This window comes from Drosophila rhopaloa, unplaced genomic scaffold (genome assembly GCF_018152115.1).
Source record: "Drosophila rhopaloa isolate 14029-0021.01 unplaced genomic scaffold, ASM1815211v1 contig_47, whole genome shotgun sequence".
Taxonomy (NCBI): domain Eukaryota; kingdom Metazoa; phylum Arthropoda; class Insecta; order Diptera; family Drosophilidae; genus Drosophila; species Drosophila rhopaloa.
Genome location: NW_025335142.1, coordinates 2,195,971 through 2,214,476, shown reverse-complemented (window position 1 = coordinate 2,214,476; position 18,506 = coordinate 2,195,971). Strand labels below are relative to the sequence as shown.

Sequence of the window (18,506 nt, the reverse complement as noted above, 5' to 3'; positions counted from 1 at the left end):
AGAGAGAAGAAGCCGGCTAGCCGGTAAAAGATCAACAAAAAAGATTTAATGCATGGCTGCAAGGAATGCGGGCCAAAAGAGAGTACGAGCTTTCCTACAGATCGCGTCATATATGTAGCTCTCTGCGCTCCACTCTCTCCCCCAAAACCCAAAACTTTTACTCTCCCAGAGAGAATGCCTTCACAAGCCCCGTCAAGCTTTATATTTGAGTGGAACAAACTTGAAAATTCAGTTAAATTTCAGCAGTGATCGCGTGAGCTTTGTCAGCTGAAAAAACAAGATTTATGCACCCACAATTAATTTTCGTTTTGTGAAGTGACCAGAAACCGTGTTAAAAAGAAACAAAAACCAAGCTAAGCAAGCCCAAAAAAAAACAAAACAAAAAACCTTTTTTAATATAAAAAAAAGTGTTGTGTGAAAAGAAAACTGCGAATCATGTGAAAAACCACAATTTATGCTCGAGTGACAAGAACAACAAAACGAATTTACGTGGCAGGTGTGTAGAAGCGCATTCCACAGATTGTACATAATCTATATACTATAAGGCAGTGGCGAATCTGCGACTAAGTCATTTTTCTTTCCCCTTTTTTTCGCTGATTATATAAGCCAGCATAAAAGTAGAAGGGTAATGACGGTAGCGTTGTTGGCCCATACAAACACCCAATATGGCTATACAAACAAACACCGACACGCACATTGGGACACGTTGAGCGTACATAGATAAGATAGCATAGCTAATAATACAACCAGGGGAAAACTGTACAATAACGTCATTTATAAAATATTTATGGATTTGGTATAGGTTTTTTTTTCGGTTTTTGGTTTTTGGTTTTGTCAGTTTCCTAAGCGATTTCCAGATGCTGCCGTAGGTATATTTAAACATTATTCGCAGGCATTTGCTAAATAATAAACAAATTATAAATAGGTAACTTAATAAAAAGCCCGATAGCGAAAACAGATGAAAACGGCAAACACCAGATGAGAATACAGGGACAAATAGTCGGCGCGACTGACAGATCGTCAAACGCTGAAAGCTTTTCGTACTACTATGCTCGATGTATCTTTGTATCTCGGCATCGTTTATCATGTATCTCACTCCCACTCGCTGGCCGTCTGTCACTCGGCCTGTGTCGCCTTTTTTATTTGTATTTAGTTTATATTTTTTGTTTTTTCACTTTTTGTTTACACCAAGAAATCAAGGTTAAAAGAGCAAACCGACATGCGTAAATGGACAGAAAATTAGGCAGAGGTGGTAGGGAATTTATCGCAATGATCGAGCAATTTGATTTCATTAGCCTTACCATGCCAGTACCTAACTATATATAATACCCCCGCTCCTCTGCGGCACGCACATCCCATTAAAGTCTTATTTAAGCTTGGCACAACGCTGCCAACTACTCGCAGAAAAATGAAAGAAAGAAGCAGGGGCAAGCTTTAAAAAGCCGAACGGCGAAAAGCAACGCCGAAAATAAGAAACCAGAGCAAATAAATAAGAGTCGGTGGGGAAATGCTTACGTGACGGTATCGAAGATTGAATCCCCTCCGGAAGATGGGGGGCTAAAATGTGTTCGACAAGAGTTTCGATCGAATATATCCGATCTTTCGAAACCACGCTTAAGGGGTTTTTGTTCAAAAAAATGATTCTCTGCTGAACTATACTACTCTTTATTCTTAAAAATAAAAAATAAATACAATACACCCTTTTCTAAATTGAGAAAATTACGGAAGGGGAAGAGTAAAGTAGGCTTAAAGCTTAAAAACTTTTAAAGCTATGATACTTTTATTTATTTTTTTTTATTTATAAATTTAACCATTAAGCAAGAAGCTTATTTGTTTATACATTTGCGTTTAAAAATAACTCTTTCACATATGAATGTGAATGCTATTCCACATATCAAAAAACTTAAGTACACAAATAAGCAACGCCGCAAAATAAGAAACCAGAGTAAATAAATAAAAGTCAGAAAATGGGACTTAAATTTATATAGCAGAAGTCGAAACTGTAATCCTCTTTAAAAATAAGAAATTAAATTATTTCTCATATCCATTAATGCAATTTCCAATAGTTCGACAAAAGAGTCAGGAATGTTAAATAATAAGAAATTAGAGCAGGTAAATAAAATCCAGATGGCGAGGTTGAAAAAAAACAACTTAAGCATGTTGACCCAAGAGGAAAAGAATCATTGTTAAACAATTAAATAAATAGTAAATATGAAAAGTTGAGAGTAATCTATTAAGGTGACTATTTCCTGAATACATATGTACCGATTATGCACGATTTCACTGCATTTAATTAAAACAGCAGTAATACGTAATAACACTTTCCTTCGGAATCAACCATACAAAATTGTCTCGTCATATTCAAATCAATGCTCTATTCAACAAATGTTCCCCTCCATTAACTCGCTTCAGTAGATCGTTTCAAGCTTGAAACCCTTGAAAAGCCTCATAAAAGGCCGCTGGCGAACCATTTAGAGTTCAAAGCGATTCCCATTAACGGCTCAGCGAAATGCAAATGAAAGTTCAGCAATTGATTGGCAATGCCAGCCTCTCCGCACCGTCCAATTGCCATGGAAAACTTTACAGACTCCACCTTGAAAGGGTATTCTGGGCAAAAAGCGAGCGGCATCGCATCGAATTCAGAGGTCAGAGCGAGGCAAAGCGACCAAAAGCATAACAAAACCGTCATGAAACGAGACGAGGCGACGACTTCGACCACTCGGACTACACTGCGATGAAATCTGATACCATCGCACATCAATAAGCAGCCAATTCGATACATCAAAAAAAATGTATGCTTCTGTCTCCGCTGCAAAGTTGGACACGAATTTGAACAAAACTTTGCATACAATTTGTATACATTCTGTAGAAAACAAACATATCCATGAACTTCCGAAAGTCATATAATTTGTATACATACGCCACAGCGAAAATATTGCTTTGAATAAACTACACAAGATTTGACAAAAAATGTGTGTTAACATTATAATATCTTACCATATTCAACAAGGTGATGTTATTTATATTTGTTCTTGTCACATCGCTAGTTTTATTTCCTATTAATAATCCAGCTACGAGAATAAAACGTAAACAAACGAACCTCAGATCAAGAATTAAATAGAAATTAGAAGAATAATCCCATCATATTTCATTCTAATTTTATGACGACGCGCATAAAGAAAAAAACCAACCAAAATTTTATGATTTTTGAAAAATTCCAACATGTAATTAAATTCATTTAATATTTTTCATATGGTCCATAACGGCGTAATTGACTCAAGATGAAACTGTGACGTAAAAACTATAAATTTCTCACTAAATTCCAGAGCAGAAGGCAGATTTATTTAGCAATTCACATAATCAGTTGACGTCATCGCTATAGATAGTCCAGTTAAGCAATTTCAATCTCATAATCTGCAAGAATGTATCATGATGGATATCCAGAAGAAATTAAGTTAATTACTTATTACTTATTGACAATAGTTAAATAAATATAATTGGGTATATTGCGGGTGCGGATTAAATTTATTGATGTGACTTCGTGTGCCTTCACATACGGGCCCTTTAAAAGTAATCTTTTAAAGATTTAATTTACAAATTAGCTTAATAATGACCTATTATATTGCCGCCTTTTCATTAGTATACCGTTTTAAAATGTAGTAACAATAAATAGTCAAATTAAAAATGTAACTTTCAGGGGTCATGAAATTTTCATAGGGGTTTTATTAATGAAAATTTAACATATTAAATAGTTGTAAAAATAAGTGATATTTTAAAAAGAATTTCATATTAGCATAATAAATGCTTCTATTTTTTAGAAATTTAATTTTAAATTATTATCTAAAATGGGCATTTTTATTGAATTTTTTTTTTTGGTACGACACAATTTCTTTTAAAGTTGTACAAGATATGATACATAGAAAAAAACATTATCTTAAATAATTTTGTGTTGCTGGCCTTATTTTTGAGCCGTGTATTTTTTCGCTTTAAGTTTCGCGAGCCAACTGCGAGTTGCAATGCGCTGAAAAGAGATGACAAACTTAATGGCAGTAGCGGTGGCTATGGCAACAGAAAGAGCCAAACTGCCCGCACATGAGGTTCCCTCTTATTCCCCCGTAAGCCCCCTAAAACCCCGCTCTTAGCCCCATAGTACCCTTTGTAATCGCCCCGCCCCGCAGTCCCCCTCCTCCGAACGTACCTTTCAAGTGCGGGCTGCTGATGTTGCTGCTGTGCTGATGTTGCAGTTGCTGCTGCTCCTGTTGTTGCTGTTGCTGCTGCTGCTGCTGTTGTTGCTGGCTCATCAAAAAAGCCAAAAGTTGTTGAACGTGAAATTATTGTACGCGCACACGAGCAAATACCAAGGCAGATGTGTGTGCTCGCAAGTATTTATGCACACAGAGCCAGTCGGGTTTTGCATGTGTTGCCGCTACAAAGATAAACAGCAGAAAAGAAAAAGCTAGAGCCAAAGCTAAAGCTAAAGCCGAACTGGAAGCATCGCATAGATGCATCAGATTTCGCATTCAAGTGAAATTTATGGCAATAATAAAGCTTAACTTGCGTTCGAGGTAAAAAGATGATGAACTATGCAGAGCGGAGAAGAAAAGTCACTGGAAGTTGGCATTCGTCAGCGTTTCACTCACAATCAACCATCAGACAACCACCCCCCACTTTTCAGACCCATAGACTTTGTGAGGGGAAAAGTTACTTTGCAGCTATCACAGTTTAGTCATCCACACAAATATGCGATTACCGCACACACCCTGAGATACAGATACATAGAGTCAGATATAGATATAAGCAGAAAAGAACTTCCGAAGGTAATCGATCGGTTAAGCGAGTATATACGCACTACTCTCCAAAGCAAATAGAGACTTTAAACAGGAAAACACTAAACAATTAAATATGAACCTATAGATAGATAGGTAATAAGGCATAGAATCTGTTACCTAGAACACAAAAATAAAATGATAACATTTTTATATCTTTATTAAAGAAACAAAAATGTGAAAGATAACGCGCCCAATTTGTATGTGATATAATTTCATTATAACATTTTATTATGGAAAATGGAATGTTTTTAATTATTATTTTAAAATCACACCATAAATTACTTGTCTAGTTTTCTTGGAGGGATTTAAAATAAATAAATATAACTACTTTAGCCGGATGTTAGTTTACGTTGGCCATTTATAAACTATTATACAAATTTTGTATCAATCACTATTCAATAGCAACAATGACAATTATTTAATTCTTAAAACATAACTTGAGGATTGTATTTCCTCTAACATTAAGAAACAACATCAAAAGACTTTTCTTAATATGTTTTCTGACTTTCGGTGTAACGATGCAGCGAAAGTTCTACCCAAAACGAAAGTCTGAAGGTGAGAGAGTAAAACAAACAAGGGACGACAGGAAGCGAAGATTAAAAGATCCGACAAATCCGACCACAATAAGATAAGATCTGTTTGTTAAAGCCAACGAGACGATAATTAAAATTCCTCTAGATACAAACAATATCTGCGCTGATTGTTGTCAGGCCAACTTCTCGGAATAGCCCATTCATTTTTGTATGCCATTTATATCCAATATTCGGACTACTTGTTCGCACATTTTTCCTTTTATAAACCAATTTTTTTCCTGCGTTCATTAATATGGAATTGTTTTTGGCTCCGCTTAGCAAAATATACAATTTTTACGGGCAACTCTCTTCGAAACGTTGGCACACTCGAAAGGTTACTGAACCTGCAAGCTCGTACTCTCGTAGTTCGTCCAAAGCAAACAAATTCCCAGAAATATTTGTGGTCGCAAACACTCGGTTTTCACATGTATATCGCAGTTGAAATGTGTAATCATAAGCGAACTCACTCGAGAGATATGCATGCAACAGGAATCTGGCAGCTCGGGTTTATCGGCTAAGTGAAAACAACACTCCGCAATTAAAGCGTTTTCCCCCGAATTTTGTCTACCTGGTCTGCGTAATGCAAATTGTGCAGCAGATAAGATAAAGCCCAAAAGCTCTCATTTGCACAAGCTGCTGTTTTCATCCATCTGAATCTGAAATTCTAAATTTGATGAAAGGAAATTCAGTTTCGCCCAGAAATTAAACGGAGCTTTGCTGAATGGAGCACAGAGCTCGTATCTCACAAATCTCGGCCTCGTTTAAAGGAGAGTGGATGGATACGTTTAGGATTTGATTGAATGCATATGAAAAGCAAATCATCGTCCGACATTCAATGCCAATAGCACACTAGAAAAAGTTTCCGAAGGTCGAAAAAAAAGGTTGTTAGGAACTTGAAGAGAAACATAGAGTTTCAACGGGAAAGACGAAGGTCGACAGTTAATCTTGGTAAAGATTTTAAAGGGGACGTTGTCATTAACTTAGAAAACATTTAAAATTTTTCCCAAGATTAAAGACCCATTTGTAAAAATAATAGTCGAAAACAATATTAAAAACTAAAAATAGCCAATAAGATAACACAAAATATCAACAATATTAAATTGTGTGGAATATCTTGATGATTTTTTTTGATGAGCTTGCCAAAACTTTTTGCTCTAAATCATTCCAAGCATTATTTTTTTATAGGTATAATTTTTCATTTTTAAGATAAAGCATTTGTGAAAAGGCCTTTAAGTGTTATTTTTTTGCCCAGTGCACAATCCCAAAATTTGTTCGATTCGGACACGGACGTGGACATGGACAGGTCTTTTATGGTGCCTGGGACAAGGCGGCAGTGTCCGCCCCCATTTCCATGCCGATTTCCCTCCCCCTGTCGACAATGTGTGGGTTGTGCACCTTTATCAGTGCCTTTTCAGTGACCGCTCCATTCAGCAAAGCCAAAAACATGCACAAACATTTTTCTGTTGCCGGGGAAATGGTGACCCCGACCCTCGCTGATACCGATCCCCCGTACCCGTCCTACAAATGAGAGACTGGCACTTGGTCATTAAAACTACTCGCAGAGCCGAAAAAAGGTTTCTATTTTTAGCAGTGACGTACTGGCAAACCAAAGCAAACCAAACCGATCCGAGAACCCGAAAGCATGAGAGGGCATTTCGGTGCGGAGGCACCTTCTTATTAACGCTTCGAGTGTTTACTGCCTTTTTGCTCTGCTTTTTTTGGCGAATGCAATCAAATTAGAATTCGCATTTCATCAGATGAGAAGAATAACAAATAAATTTTGAAGAAAACAGAGAGAAAAATGTCGTAAAATGGGAACGATATTGGTTTTTGTTTTTTTTTTAATCTGTTCTCTCTATGGCTTTGTTATTTTTTTGAAAATCGTAAAATAATGTGGAGATTAAAAATAGCTCGATTTTTTGCAATCAAAACATTAAATTTTTTATTTTAAATATAGGCTTGTGTAAATCTAACAATACCAAAAACTAGCTAATTCCGTTTGTGAAATTATAAGTTAATTATTTGTATAGTTTTAAGCATTATATCATTCCGTTTCCGGCTAAAAAGATTTCTGACAAAATGTTCTTATATTTTTTCGTGTTTTGTTCTTTGCAGTTGATTTCGCCGAGAAGATGCCAATTGATTTTGATTTTCGCAAATTATAACGAGACATTTATATGATTTGATAGCGAGCCAGAAATTCGCAAACAATTCCCGGCGACCAGGCAAGGTCATATCGATTGTCATCAGCTGCTGTCGGCACCCCACCGCCCAACACCACCCACCACCCACCTCCCAGCCACCCGTAGCCCAACTGAAAAGCAAACAGAGCGAATATGCCAAGCTTGCACAAGACATGGAGGTGCTGGCACCAGATGCTAATAATATATGGACTCATATTTGTTTCCAGTGCAACGACACGTAAGTGAGGGGTCACCCCACTCATGGGATTTTACATGCACACATATTTGCCCAACATTAACAAGGGAACAATTTAATTTGTATTTATTTATGGCCATTGTCCTGGGATTTTGCAAGCTATTGGTTTAGGACTTTATCAAATTGTATCAGTATCATCAGGTTATTCAGCATCGCCCCTACTATGCAGAAAAGCAAGACGTTGTTCAGCTTAAAAAGTCCACAGACGCTGACAGTGTATATGTACTCCACATTCTTCAAAAACAGGCCGTAGTAGTGCATCTGTGGAAACAATAAATTAATAAATGTCACAATGGCGTTAATTTATTCAAAATGTCTTACTCCAGTGAAATCACTGTCTTCAGTAAATAAAACAAATAAGTAGAATGTAAATTTTACCTTAACCACAGTTACACATTAACATTACATTAAAACTAAGTACGAAAATTGCATCAAGTGTTTCATTTTACCATACTTTTCGATACGAATTAATAATGGTAAAAAATCATAATTAGAAAAATTGTTTTTCGATGTGCATACATTTTTAATCAGCCTCGGTGGTTCTCTTTGATGTTTTTTATATGTTTTCCCCAATTATAATTGGAGAGCTATTAGAATTCATGTCAGCATGGATAACTATTTTATGATGTGCGACTTACGAGCAGTCCCTGCTGAATATAAAACGTTTATTAATTCTGATTTTTTTACAATCAAATGATTAGCATATAAACACAATTTATATGAGTATAAAAACTAAAAACAATAGAATTCACACTGCTTGATCCTGTGTTTTTACTGAAAATTAAATTCTAAAATCGATTTTAGTGCGGAATAAATTGTACTTATATATCGAGAAATTGAAATTGTAATAACGTTTTGGTTTCGGTTTATTAAATAACCATTTAATAACCCACTTGATTTGAATATTTCGAATTATTTTAAATTAAATGTGGTCAAAACTTAAACTTTATTCTTATAAAAAGAATCAAACGAAAAAAGCGAACTTACAGTGTGTTTGAGCTGCCTAACAGTGTTTGTCGATGGAAAAGGCAAGCCGCATCTGAGTGTTTCCCTCGTACACTTAAATCTCCTTTCTGAATAGTATGAGGGTAGAATTACCAGGAGAAGATTTACAAAGAGCCCCAGCATGAAGGCTATCGCGTAATAGTTCAGAGGAAAGCCTCTTTTGTGCTTTCGCAATATGAATTTGCTGTATTTCATAAAGTATGTGAAGAACAGGTGTATCGTGCACTCCATGGGAACGTACACCACGAAACAGACCGCCTGAACTCCGTGCAATGAGCAGATGGAACGGTGCAGCCTCAGCAATTGCTGGTGCACATGAAGTAATCTCCATAACTCGAGGGCCAACCATTTTTGTTGATTTTTATATAGCTGCTGGCGGCTCGGCGCCAATCCTGCCCCTAGAGAATTTTCCAAAACTTTCCGGGCATCCGCGAGAATCCTGGCCAGCAGCATATTCGAGTGTCGAACGAGGTGACCCAGAAAAAGGAGAGCCATCGTGTATATCCCCAGGGAAAGCTGCAGAATGAGTTGGCAGGTGTAAACGAAAACCAAAGAGAAGGCGTATAGGGAGTTATTCCCCACTTCGGGATCGTCCTTGAGTATCTGGATGGGCTGGGCCGACGAGAGGACAATGGAGCTGAGCAGGGCAACCACTTCTATTAGGTGTTTCCTGGTGGCCAGACAGTCCAGCGAATCCCGCAGCTCCTGTGTGTGCATGAGACTCCTCAACTGTCGGCGGCATTTTAGCAAGCGATTGAGGCAACCAATGATCTCCGCCTGCTTGAAGCAGTGTATCCACAGTGTGGCCGAGGCACAAGCCAGCAGAAAGACATATCGATTGAAGCCAATCAGCAGTAGAATTTGATTCTGGCGCAGAAAGGTCATCCGCCCGAAAATGCACAAGAAGGCGAATGGCGAAAAGCCGCCCACAAAGATCAGCATCAACCATCCGTGGATGCGCCAGTAGAGGCTCTGCCTGACCCTTTCGATTCCCCGGGGACTCGAGTTGGCGGTGGCCATTAGGCCGAACACCCTGGTCAGACTGTACAGTACAGCCAGGGCCGACATGCCCAGCAAATGCAGCCAGCGCGGCATCGCTGTGATATGAATGGAACCGGGCTGGGAACGAAACTGCTAGTTGGACACCCAAAGGCAACGACATAATCGAATCACAGCCACAGGCAGCACTCAAGGCAGTGCACTCAAAAAAATGAAGTGCTTTTTAATGGGGGAGTGTTTTAAGAACTCGTGTTGTTTTATTAAATTCTTAAAATCTGAATACAAAATTTCGCTTACATTTCAAGGTTTAAACAACTCTAGAGCATGAACATTTTCATTTCAACTGTGTTTTATCGTTATATGGCAAATATTTATTATTGGAGATATTGCCTTTTTCATAAAAACAAATTAGTGGTCTGACACAAATTTGATGAAAATATCAAAAAAAATCAATACCTTCTATTATATAAATCAAATATATATAAATAAACAAGACTTCGGTTGTTTCTATTAAAGTGCTTATACGAATAACTACTAAAAATACACAAAAAATAATGAAAAGAGTCAATGTTGAAAAAATTCAAATATTCCCACAATGAGTTGTTCAATGTGTTCAAAAATACATTCAAACGTTGAAAATTTTTGGCCATTTTAACCCACTTATGAGTGGAACAATTTCCATTCATGAAAGAAAAATATTTTCCGAGTGTGGTTACGCCAGCTATTAGCCTGATTGAATTCCGTTTAGCCAAGGCGTTCACTCAGCCAGATAATCTGGCCAGATAACACACTCAGTGAGCAGCCCAAAAGTGCCACAACAAAAGGGTTCGCCGGTGGATAGATGAATGAATGTATGGACGGATGGATGGTTGGATGGAAGGATGGAAGGCTGGTTGGGCAACTAGACAGGGAAAAATCACATTGGCCGAGATACTCGGATGGAAATTAGGTAAGCTCGGAGAGCTTATGGTCTGTGGCTTACTTTCCACCGGATTCCAATTGTATCTCAGAGATTCCTGCCCCCGAAATCACTCAATTTGCGAGTGGCTTCAGGTGTTTGCATCTCCCATCCCGTTTCTCACCTGTGAATGGGATTCTGCTGGGGATAAACTGGATTTCCAATCAGCACCGAGCGCAGATAAACTAACAATTTAAATTCCTGAAACAGTTGGCCCACTCGACTGAAGAGATTCCGTGCTCTTGTATCCCGTATCTTCGTATTTGTATCTGTATATCTGCAGGCCACAAAGTCAGGACGTTGTCGCTGGATTATTAAAAAAGTTTTCGCTTTTAAAGAGTTTTTCCCCCTCTTGTTTTTTTTGCATTCATGCTACATGAAATGCAAAAACACTCGCGTGTCTATATGTGTGTGCGAGTTCGTACTTTCATCCTTTATAAAAACTTTCCACGGCTGTTTATAAGTTTCTCACCGAAGAGCCAAAAGTGGCAGCAGAAGTGGGGGAAAATAAAAAAATAGCCAACCATGTATCTACAAGTCTGTGTGCGCTTTTGTCCTCTTCCTCGGATCTTGTATCTGGTTTCAGCCCCCCAGATCCAGGTTCTATAGCTTCTGGTTCTGTCGCAGGCTCCGACTTTATCTGAATAGGCAGCCAAGTGTGCGGTTTGGTTTTATCTAGGTTAGGTGGCCGGCTAGTCTGACAGTTGCTCCGCAGCTCGCTGTAAATTGCGATGCAATGTCCTCGCCTGACGGCTAATTCATTCACATTTTTTTCGGTTACTCTACAGCAAGAGGAGGGGTAACTGAAACTACAGTATCATATCGGTATTCATTTCAATTTTATTTAACTATTCAACTATTTAGACAATGTATTTTTTATTCAAACACTGAATGATTCAAAAATATGTTTTCAGTTTTATATAAATTATAATACGAAAATGTATCAAGAGCATAATTATTAGTTACAAATTAAGATCGAAATATAAAATCAATAAATTAAATATTTATATGTAATATAAAACATGTTTCCATCGTAAAGTTTATCTTTCGTTCTTATTAACTTAACTATTATGTGTTGCTTAGCAGAAAGAGTATTTTAGGAAGAATTATAAAGGATGCCAGCAAAAATTCAAATTATTTTTCTTAAAGGCAATTAAAACTAGATTAAAGTGAACTATATTTTTAAGAACTCAAGATAAATCTATTTAAAATTTAGGTATCTCTTTTTAGGTAAAACTCTTAAGTTCAGTCTTTAAAGTAATTCGGATTTGTTAAAATCACAATAATTTATTTGTGTTGTAGAAAGTTTATACCAGAAAATGCCCTTAATTACGAGTTAATCCAAAACAAAGAGCATAAAACCATTGACTAATCCCCGAGTATTTACACATTTTTGTGCCGAAATCATGTTGGGCAGCATTTAAATTATTTTTATTTTTTGGACATGCCTCGTTTAGCCAACCTCCCGCCGCCAAACTTCAAAGTCGAACTGCGGATACGGGGGCGGCTGACAACTGTCCCAGCTGTCCCACTGATAACACGACAGCGTCAGCGAACAAATGCGAAAAACAACGAACAAGTAAAACTTTAATTAAATAAAGTGTAAGAAGTTTGTTGAGCTCCTTCAAAGCAGCCGCCGACCCACCGAAAATCACCCGACCCACCAAACAATCCCCACAAACATTCTGCTCCCTCGACATCAAAGTGCAGGCCCCAAGAAAAACCGAAAAAGTTTAGTTTTTCATATTCGACAGGATGGGTAGATTCTTATGCTTAAATCAAGAAGATTTTTCCGGCCAGATATTTACTTTTGTCCCGGCCAGACCTTGATTGTTTACCCGGAAAAGGGAGAAACCCAGGGCCAGAAAGTCAAAGGGCATGGTCAGAACGAGAGGAAAATTCGAGTGAAAATGACAAATTAACTTGAACAATGAGCGTTCACGTTTTGAAGAAAGGAGAAAAACTCCATAAAAAGGAACACGCGCCAAAGGAAAAAGAAATAAAAAGAGAAAAATGTTGAAGTGAATTAAGTCTCAGGTATAGAATATAAAATTAATGGAAGGCAAACAATCAATAGCAAGTGGAAAACTTTAATTGGTTCAACTTTATTCCATTACTTCTCCACTTCGGCAGGGTCCCACTGTGCCAGGTTAATGAATCACTTACCTAGATAAGCAACGGACATTCGATCCGATAAGTTGACCTTAATGCATTTTATTCCGTTGACCCTGTGAAATAAAAGGGCTATAATTAAAGCAAAGATATGGGGAAACTGCTGAAAAATATTCTGCGAGGTGAGAGGATAATAAATTCAATGTAAATTTCTGTTTAAAAGATAAAAGTTCCATTTAAAATAAGGTGGAAAGAAAACTATGAAGAAAGGGGTGCAATATGATTTCTTGTTTTTGTTTTATGCCAAAAATTCTGATAATCATCAAATTACCGATTTCACCCTATTGTTCCTATGGAGCTAAGGAAAACGTACATCTTTCCCTTGATCAATTAAAAAAAAAAGGAAAGCATTCCTTAAATATTCTGCAAATTATATTCTCAAAATATTCATAAATTCTTAATACATAAAATCCCAACTTCCTAACTTTAAAAACAAGTTTTAATTCCTTTTAAATTTATATGATTATAAGGCACAAAATTAATCCCATAGGAAATCCCAACTTAAAAAATTTGATCAATAGTTATATGGCATTTAAGATATATACTTAAAAATTGTACGTAAAATAACACAGAAAATCCCAACTTCCTAACTTTACAAACACCAAAGTATGGCATTTCCGATCAATCAGTTATATCAGTATAAATTTTCGGCCATCCTTATGAAATTTGGCGTCGGATTGATCGGCCAAATAAAACCCATAGAAGTCCCAACTCCAACCAACAAACAGATTATGGCATGTCCATCAATCAGTTCTTAGGAACTGTTCTTTTTTTTTTTGTGTAAAAAAAGAAGGGTGTGTGCAAAGTTTCAATTCGATATCTTTAAATAGAGACTAGAAAAGACAGACAAAAGAAAAAAAGAGAGAGAGAAAAGGATTATTTTACTTCCCTATTGATCCTTTTCTTGACTATATTTTTTTTATAGGGTCGGAAACGTCTCCTCATAATTCATTAAATAGGGATAAAAATTGGGGTAAGCAATTTTATTAATTATTTGACATTTAAGGAATTTAAAAACATAAAACACACCGAGATACATTTCTTTATCCAAAATGTTCTTAGGAACTGAGTTTTTAAAAGCCGAAAACTTTTCTTGACTTCTTTTTAATTTCTTAAAACTTTATTAGATAAAATTTGTTTTACATCCTCCTAAATTTTTTAAACATTTTAATAATAAAAAATCCCATAAATATTTTTTTTGTGAATAACTATTAACTTATATAATAAAATTTCATTCAAGTTCATGCTGTATTTATACTTGATATAATTTCCATTTTCCTGCAAGTTGACTCACCCTCGAAAGATACAGTCTTTGAAGAGCTTTTTTTGCCCTAGAAAGCTGCTTACCTTCGCACCATTATTATTATTCTCTAGTCGGGGAACTTAAAACCCACACTTTGCCATAAATAAGAGAGCACTTCTTGAGGTGACCTGCATTAGGCCCATCCCTCGCCCACCTCTACTTAAGTACACCTAAGCTGCAACTGAGACCTTCATGTTTTATTGACCACCACTAACGGCTGGAATTTCCCCACCATAATTTCGTTACAGTTGACCAGGAGCCTTTGCCGGACTCGTGTGATGCGATTAAATGCCCGCCGGACGCCGAAATGCAATGCCCGGTGGACAGTTCCATTCGCCAAAACCTACTTGCGGTGGACCTGATTAAGTCGAATGCGGTGGAGTTGCCCCCACGGGTTGGTGACATGTCCTCGGGGGATGCCACATCTTACAGTAGGAATGCGATATCGGAGGAGGATTACGTGCAGTGCTGCTTGAACCGGAAGTGTGTGTGCAAGACGTGCTACATTCCGGACTGCGATTCGGAAACGGACGAGGTGACGGTGGAGCTGCTGCCGGAGAATGGCAACACGCCCGGGCAGTGTTGCGGCACCTACGACTGCCGGGCGGAACCCAACTGCACGGTGGCGCGGGACACGGACTACCACTGGCTGAAGCAGTGCCAGCGGTGCAAGTGCGACTCCGGGCTGAAGATCTGCCACCAGAGCTGTGACGAGCGGGCCGAGGGTGTGTGCCAGTCGAAGATTCCGGGCATGTTCTACAAGGACGGCGAAACCTGGACGGACAACTGCCAGACGTGCGAGTGCGTGAAGGGCGAGCCCAAGTGCACGATGTCCTTGTGCGCCAGCCTCAACTGTCCCAGTGAACGGCAGGTCAAGCTGAAGGACACCTGTTGTCCGGTCTGCTGGCCCAAATGTGCCCCGATGCCGCATGAAAAGCAAGACGATGAATCCTACGGGGACTATGTCGATGAGTCTGAGCCGGCAGAGGAGGAGCCACTGCCTCCGCTGCTGCCTGATCTCCCGACCACCGTTCAGCAGAATTCAGAGCTTTTGGACAGCACCACCACCACTGCTACAACAACAACAACCAGCAGCACCACCACCACCACCGCTGCACCACCACTGGCCAGCTCCATTTGCCACAATGCCTTTGACCAACCGAAAGTGGTGGAGGTGGTGAGCCAAACCAACAATTTCTACCAACTATGGCTACCGGCCTATGCGGTTATAGCCTCCATTGTCATTGTGGTCATGGGCTCCTACATTTGCCGGCAGCGTGCCAAGAAACGTTCCTACGATCCGGTCTCCATTTTGGACCACAGCATCTAAGCAAGAGATCTTTCGAAATACTACTATTATTACGACTAAAAAGAAAACTTACCTAGACTAAGTATTCCGCCTTTTCCAACTTTATGTTGTTTTGCTTTTTGAGTGTGACCAGATTTGCTGATGGAAATGAGTACGAGTCAGGCCTGGTCACTCTGAATCATTCAGTTTAATCGCCTAAATAGGAATACCAAATACCCAAGTCCTTCTAAAGCCTTTGCCTTTGTTTGTTTGGTATTGATCTCATTTTAACTTTTCACTTTTCACTTGCAAAAAAAAATAAAACGAATGAAAGCCACACTAAAATTTAAGCAACGAACTTCCGCAGCAACAAAATCAAAGTATTCTTATGAAATTACGCCAACATATTTAATTACAAACGAAACAAGAGTTACTATTACTAAACAAGCGCAATTGATGTATGTATATATAATACTTTATACTTTCCCCTTCCATGGGAAGTCTACTTTTTTAAACATAACGTTTTGATTTAAGAGAACAACCAAATCATATTTAGGAGCGAGTAAGCAAAAAATAAGTTTACACTTGCTCGAGACACTTCTTAGTTTATAGTTTTAGCTCTTAATTTAGGAAGTATGTGATATATATGCTAATTAGCTTATGTAATTTGTCAACCAAGGCATGCTGCTGTTTAAAAAAGTGGAAAACAGTATTTGCAACACAAGACCCGAAAGCCCCGGAACGAAATGGAACGCACCGCAATCGCAGATGGACGTCCAACTTTAGCTAATGTCATAACGTTGCCACATAAATGTATACCATTAAAACTTTATTTAAATTTATGATTAAAAATAAACCAAAATTGGTATGCAAAGCGAAGAAACCAATTAAATTGATTAAAGTATCGAAATTAATGGGAGTATAAATCTGTTGGTCTGCTGAAGAGCATATTTTATTTCAGTTCTCAACATAAAGTTACACATTTTTTTACATTAAGCATAGTCAATTTTTCAATCGTATAATTAGAAATTAAATACATAAGCAGCTTAGCCAACATGATTTCAATTCCTGGAAATCTTTGAATCGAGGCTCGGTCAAAGGTCCCAAAATCTGTTAGCTTTCTTCAAGTACAGAGCAAACACTTTAACTTATACCCCTGGAAACATTTGCTTTGTAAAGGATATTCAAAAACTTGCCGGCAAAGTTTTTTACACATTTTAAATTCGACCTTCAGAGCCAAAGGAAGACAGAGTGGGAAAAGGTCGCTCCTTGGCAAATTGTATGCTAAGCATAATGTCAGGGCATGATATGATTTATAATATGTAATAAGTTCCAGCGCAACTTGAAGTGGGTAACATGGAATACACAAAGGTACAGATTCGGATTGGGGGGGTGCCTAAAGAGACCCTGGAAAAATACGAATATGCATGGGAACTGGGTCTTTGGCGGCGCCTCGTTGAGCCTTCCCATTTGCCTTGTTGCGTGGGCGACCCACTTCGCACAAATGGCAGCCCCACAATGTCGTACATTTTGTTTAGATTGTTATCAAATGCTAAAATACCATGAATAAGGTATATACGTAAGTATACACTGGAAACCAGGAAATTTCCTTAAAAGTAGGCAGAAACCGTTTCATCAACATACGCAAATGTTCTAAGAAATTTTAACGATTTGCTAAGGCAAATATTTATCTAAGGAAATGCTTAACAAAACTTTTTAAATATGTAAATTCTGTAAAGCAAATTGGCTTTCGGAGTACCAAACGAATTTTCTTTAAATGCTTGTGGTTATTCAGAAACGTTATTACGAAAATGAAACTAAACTAAATATTTGAAGAAGTTCCTTAAAAAAAAAGGTACCACACAACATTTTTTTGTTATATGATACAGACTATACAATAAAGTCCCAATAATTCGAGTGTATGGGCATTCTGTGTGAGAAGGTAGTTGAATGGGTGGCATAGTGATTTACCGAGCCATATACCTAATAAAAATGCCACGTGAAGAGGCATAGTGGGGTGTTGCATATTGCTTCGATTCAGCTGAAAGCAGAGCAAAATAATGACACCCCCCTAAACCCCCTCCCTGAAAAACACGTGTATCCCCGACAACTGCAACCGTCAAACGTTTTGTAGGGATAAACAGCGGGGCAAAGGACAACGGGCGGGGAATAGGGGGAACAAATAGGGAACAAAGGCCCGACACAATAGACTTCAAGAGTTTGGATGACACTTTGAGTTATTTTGTTGTTGATGCTGTAAAAACACGAAGGCAAGACCCAAAGAGATATGCGATGGTAGATTTATTGAGGCTCGCCAGGAACAGCGGCAAAAAGCATCTGGGATCTGAGGAGCCTTCGATAAGCGGAAGGACAAGCGCCCACTACACAGATTTGCTTTTGAACCACACAAAAAGGAAGAAATATAGAAAGTATAAAGTGGGCGAAAAAAGTATACTGTTGAAATTTATATCTGGGCAGCACCATTCAACAGAGCAATAAACGATAAAAGAGGAGAGCTGCGTTAACCCACGAGAGCTTTTTAAAGAACACATATTTACAAAATTTAAAGGTTTATATGAAATAAAAAAAAATTCATTGTTTAGGTCTACTCCTTTACTTTTAAAATAATAAAGTTTTATAGTACCGTGCACCTAAAGTAATAATCGCATTTTCGTTTTAATATCAGCTATACAGTTTGTTATTTGTTTTTAGTAACCCAGCTTGCTATTTTTATATATTAAAATAAAGTTTTATTTTATATTAATATTATATCTCATTCAGCCTTGTTCTGAGAAATGTCAGAAGCAAACCGTATATTTAATGCACCTATGAAAATAATAGCAATTGCAAATAATAATATTGTAGCTACAAATCTAACCAACTTACCTTATTGCACAAAAAGCTTGCATACTGGACCATTTATCACCCACTAGCTGCCAAT

The 18,506-nt window shown here is 37.9% G+C and overlaps 2 protein-coding genes across 2 annotated transcripts; one reads left to right on the top strand and one right to left on the bottom strand.

Annotated features, from left to right (window-relative positions):
- Window positions 1-249: 249 nt before the first annotated feature.
- LOC108037506 lies at window positions 250-16,461 on the top strand. The gene is made up of 3 exons (XM_044461661.1): window positions 250-496; window positions 7,517-7,822; window positions 14,526-16,461. The coding sequence occupies exons 2-3, from the start codon at window positions 7,738-7,740 to the stop codon at window positions 15,605-15,607; spliced, it is 1,167 nt and encodes a 388-aa protein (XP_044317596.1). The 5' UTR covers window positions 250-496; window positions 7,517-7,737; the 3' UTR covers window positions 15,608-16,461.
- Window positions 7,839-12,682, bottom strand: LOC108037520 (putative gustatory receptor 77a). The gene is made up of 3 exons (XM_044461631.1): window positions 12,641-12,682; window positions 8,828-9,979; window positions 7,839-8,101 (listed from the first exon to the last, which is right to left on the bottom strand). The coding sequence occupies exons 1-3, from the start codon at window positions 12,680-12,682 to the stop codon at window positions 7,940-7,942; spliced, it is 1,356 nt and encodes a 451-aa protein (XP_044317566.1). The 3' UTR covers window positions 7,839-7,939.
- Window positions 16,462-18,506: the final 2,045 nt, after the last annotated feature.

Bases quoted from the DNA above. Each gene is read 5' to 3' on its own strand.
- LOC108037520 (XM_044461631.1), bottom strand. From the start codon at position 12,682: ATGCCCTTTGACTTTCTGGCCCTGGGTTTCTCCCTTTTCCGG. The intron at 9,980-12,640 runs GTAAACAATCAA...GTGTCCAACTAG, and splicing joins TGGGTTTCTCCCTTTTCCGG to CAGTTTCGTTCCCAGCCCGG. The intron at 8,102-8,827 runs GTAAGTTCGCTT...TTGTTTCCACAG, and splicing joins TTAGGCAGCTCAAACACACT to ATGCACTACTACGGCCTGTT.
- LOC108037506 (XM_044461661.1), top strand. From the start codon at position 7,738: ATGCCAAGCTTGCACAAGACATGGAGGTGCTGGCACCAGATGCTAATA. The intron at 7,823-14,525 runs GTAAGTGAGGGG...ATTTCGTTACAG, and splicing joins TGTTTCCAGTGCAACGACAC to TTGACCAGGAGCCTTTGCCG.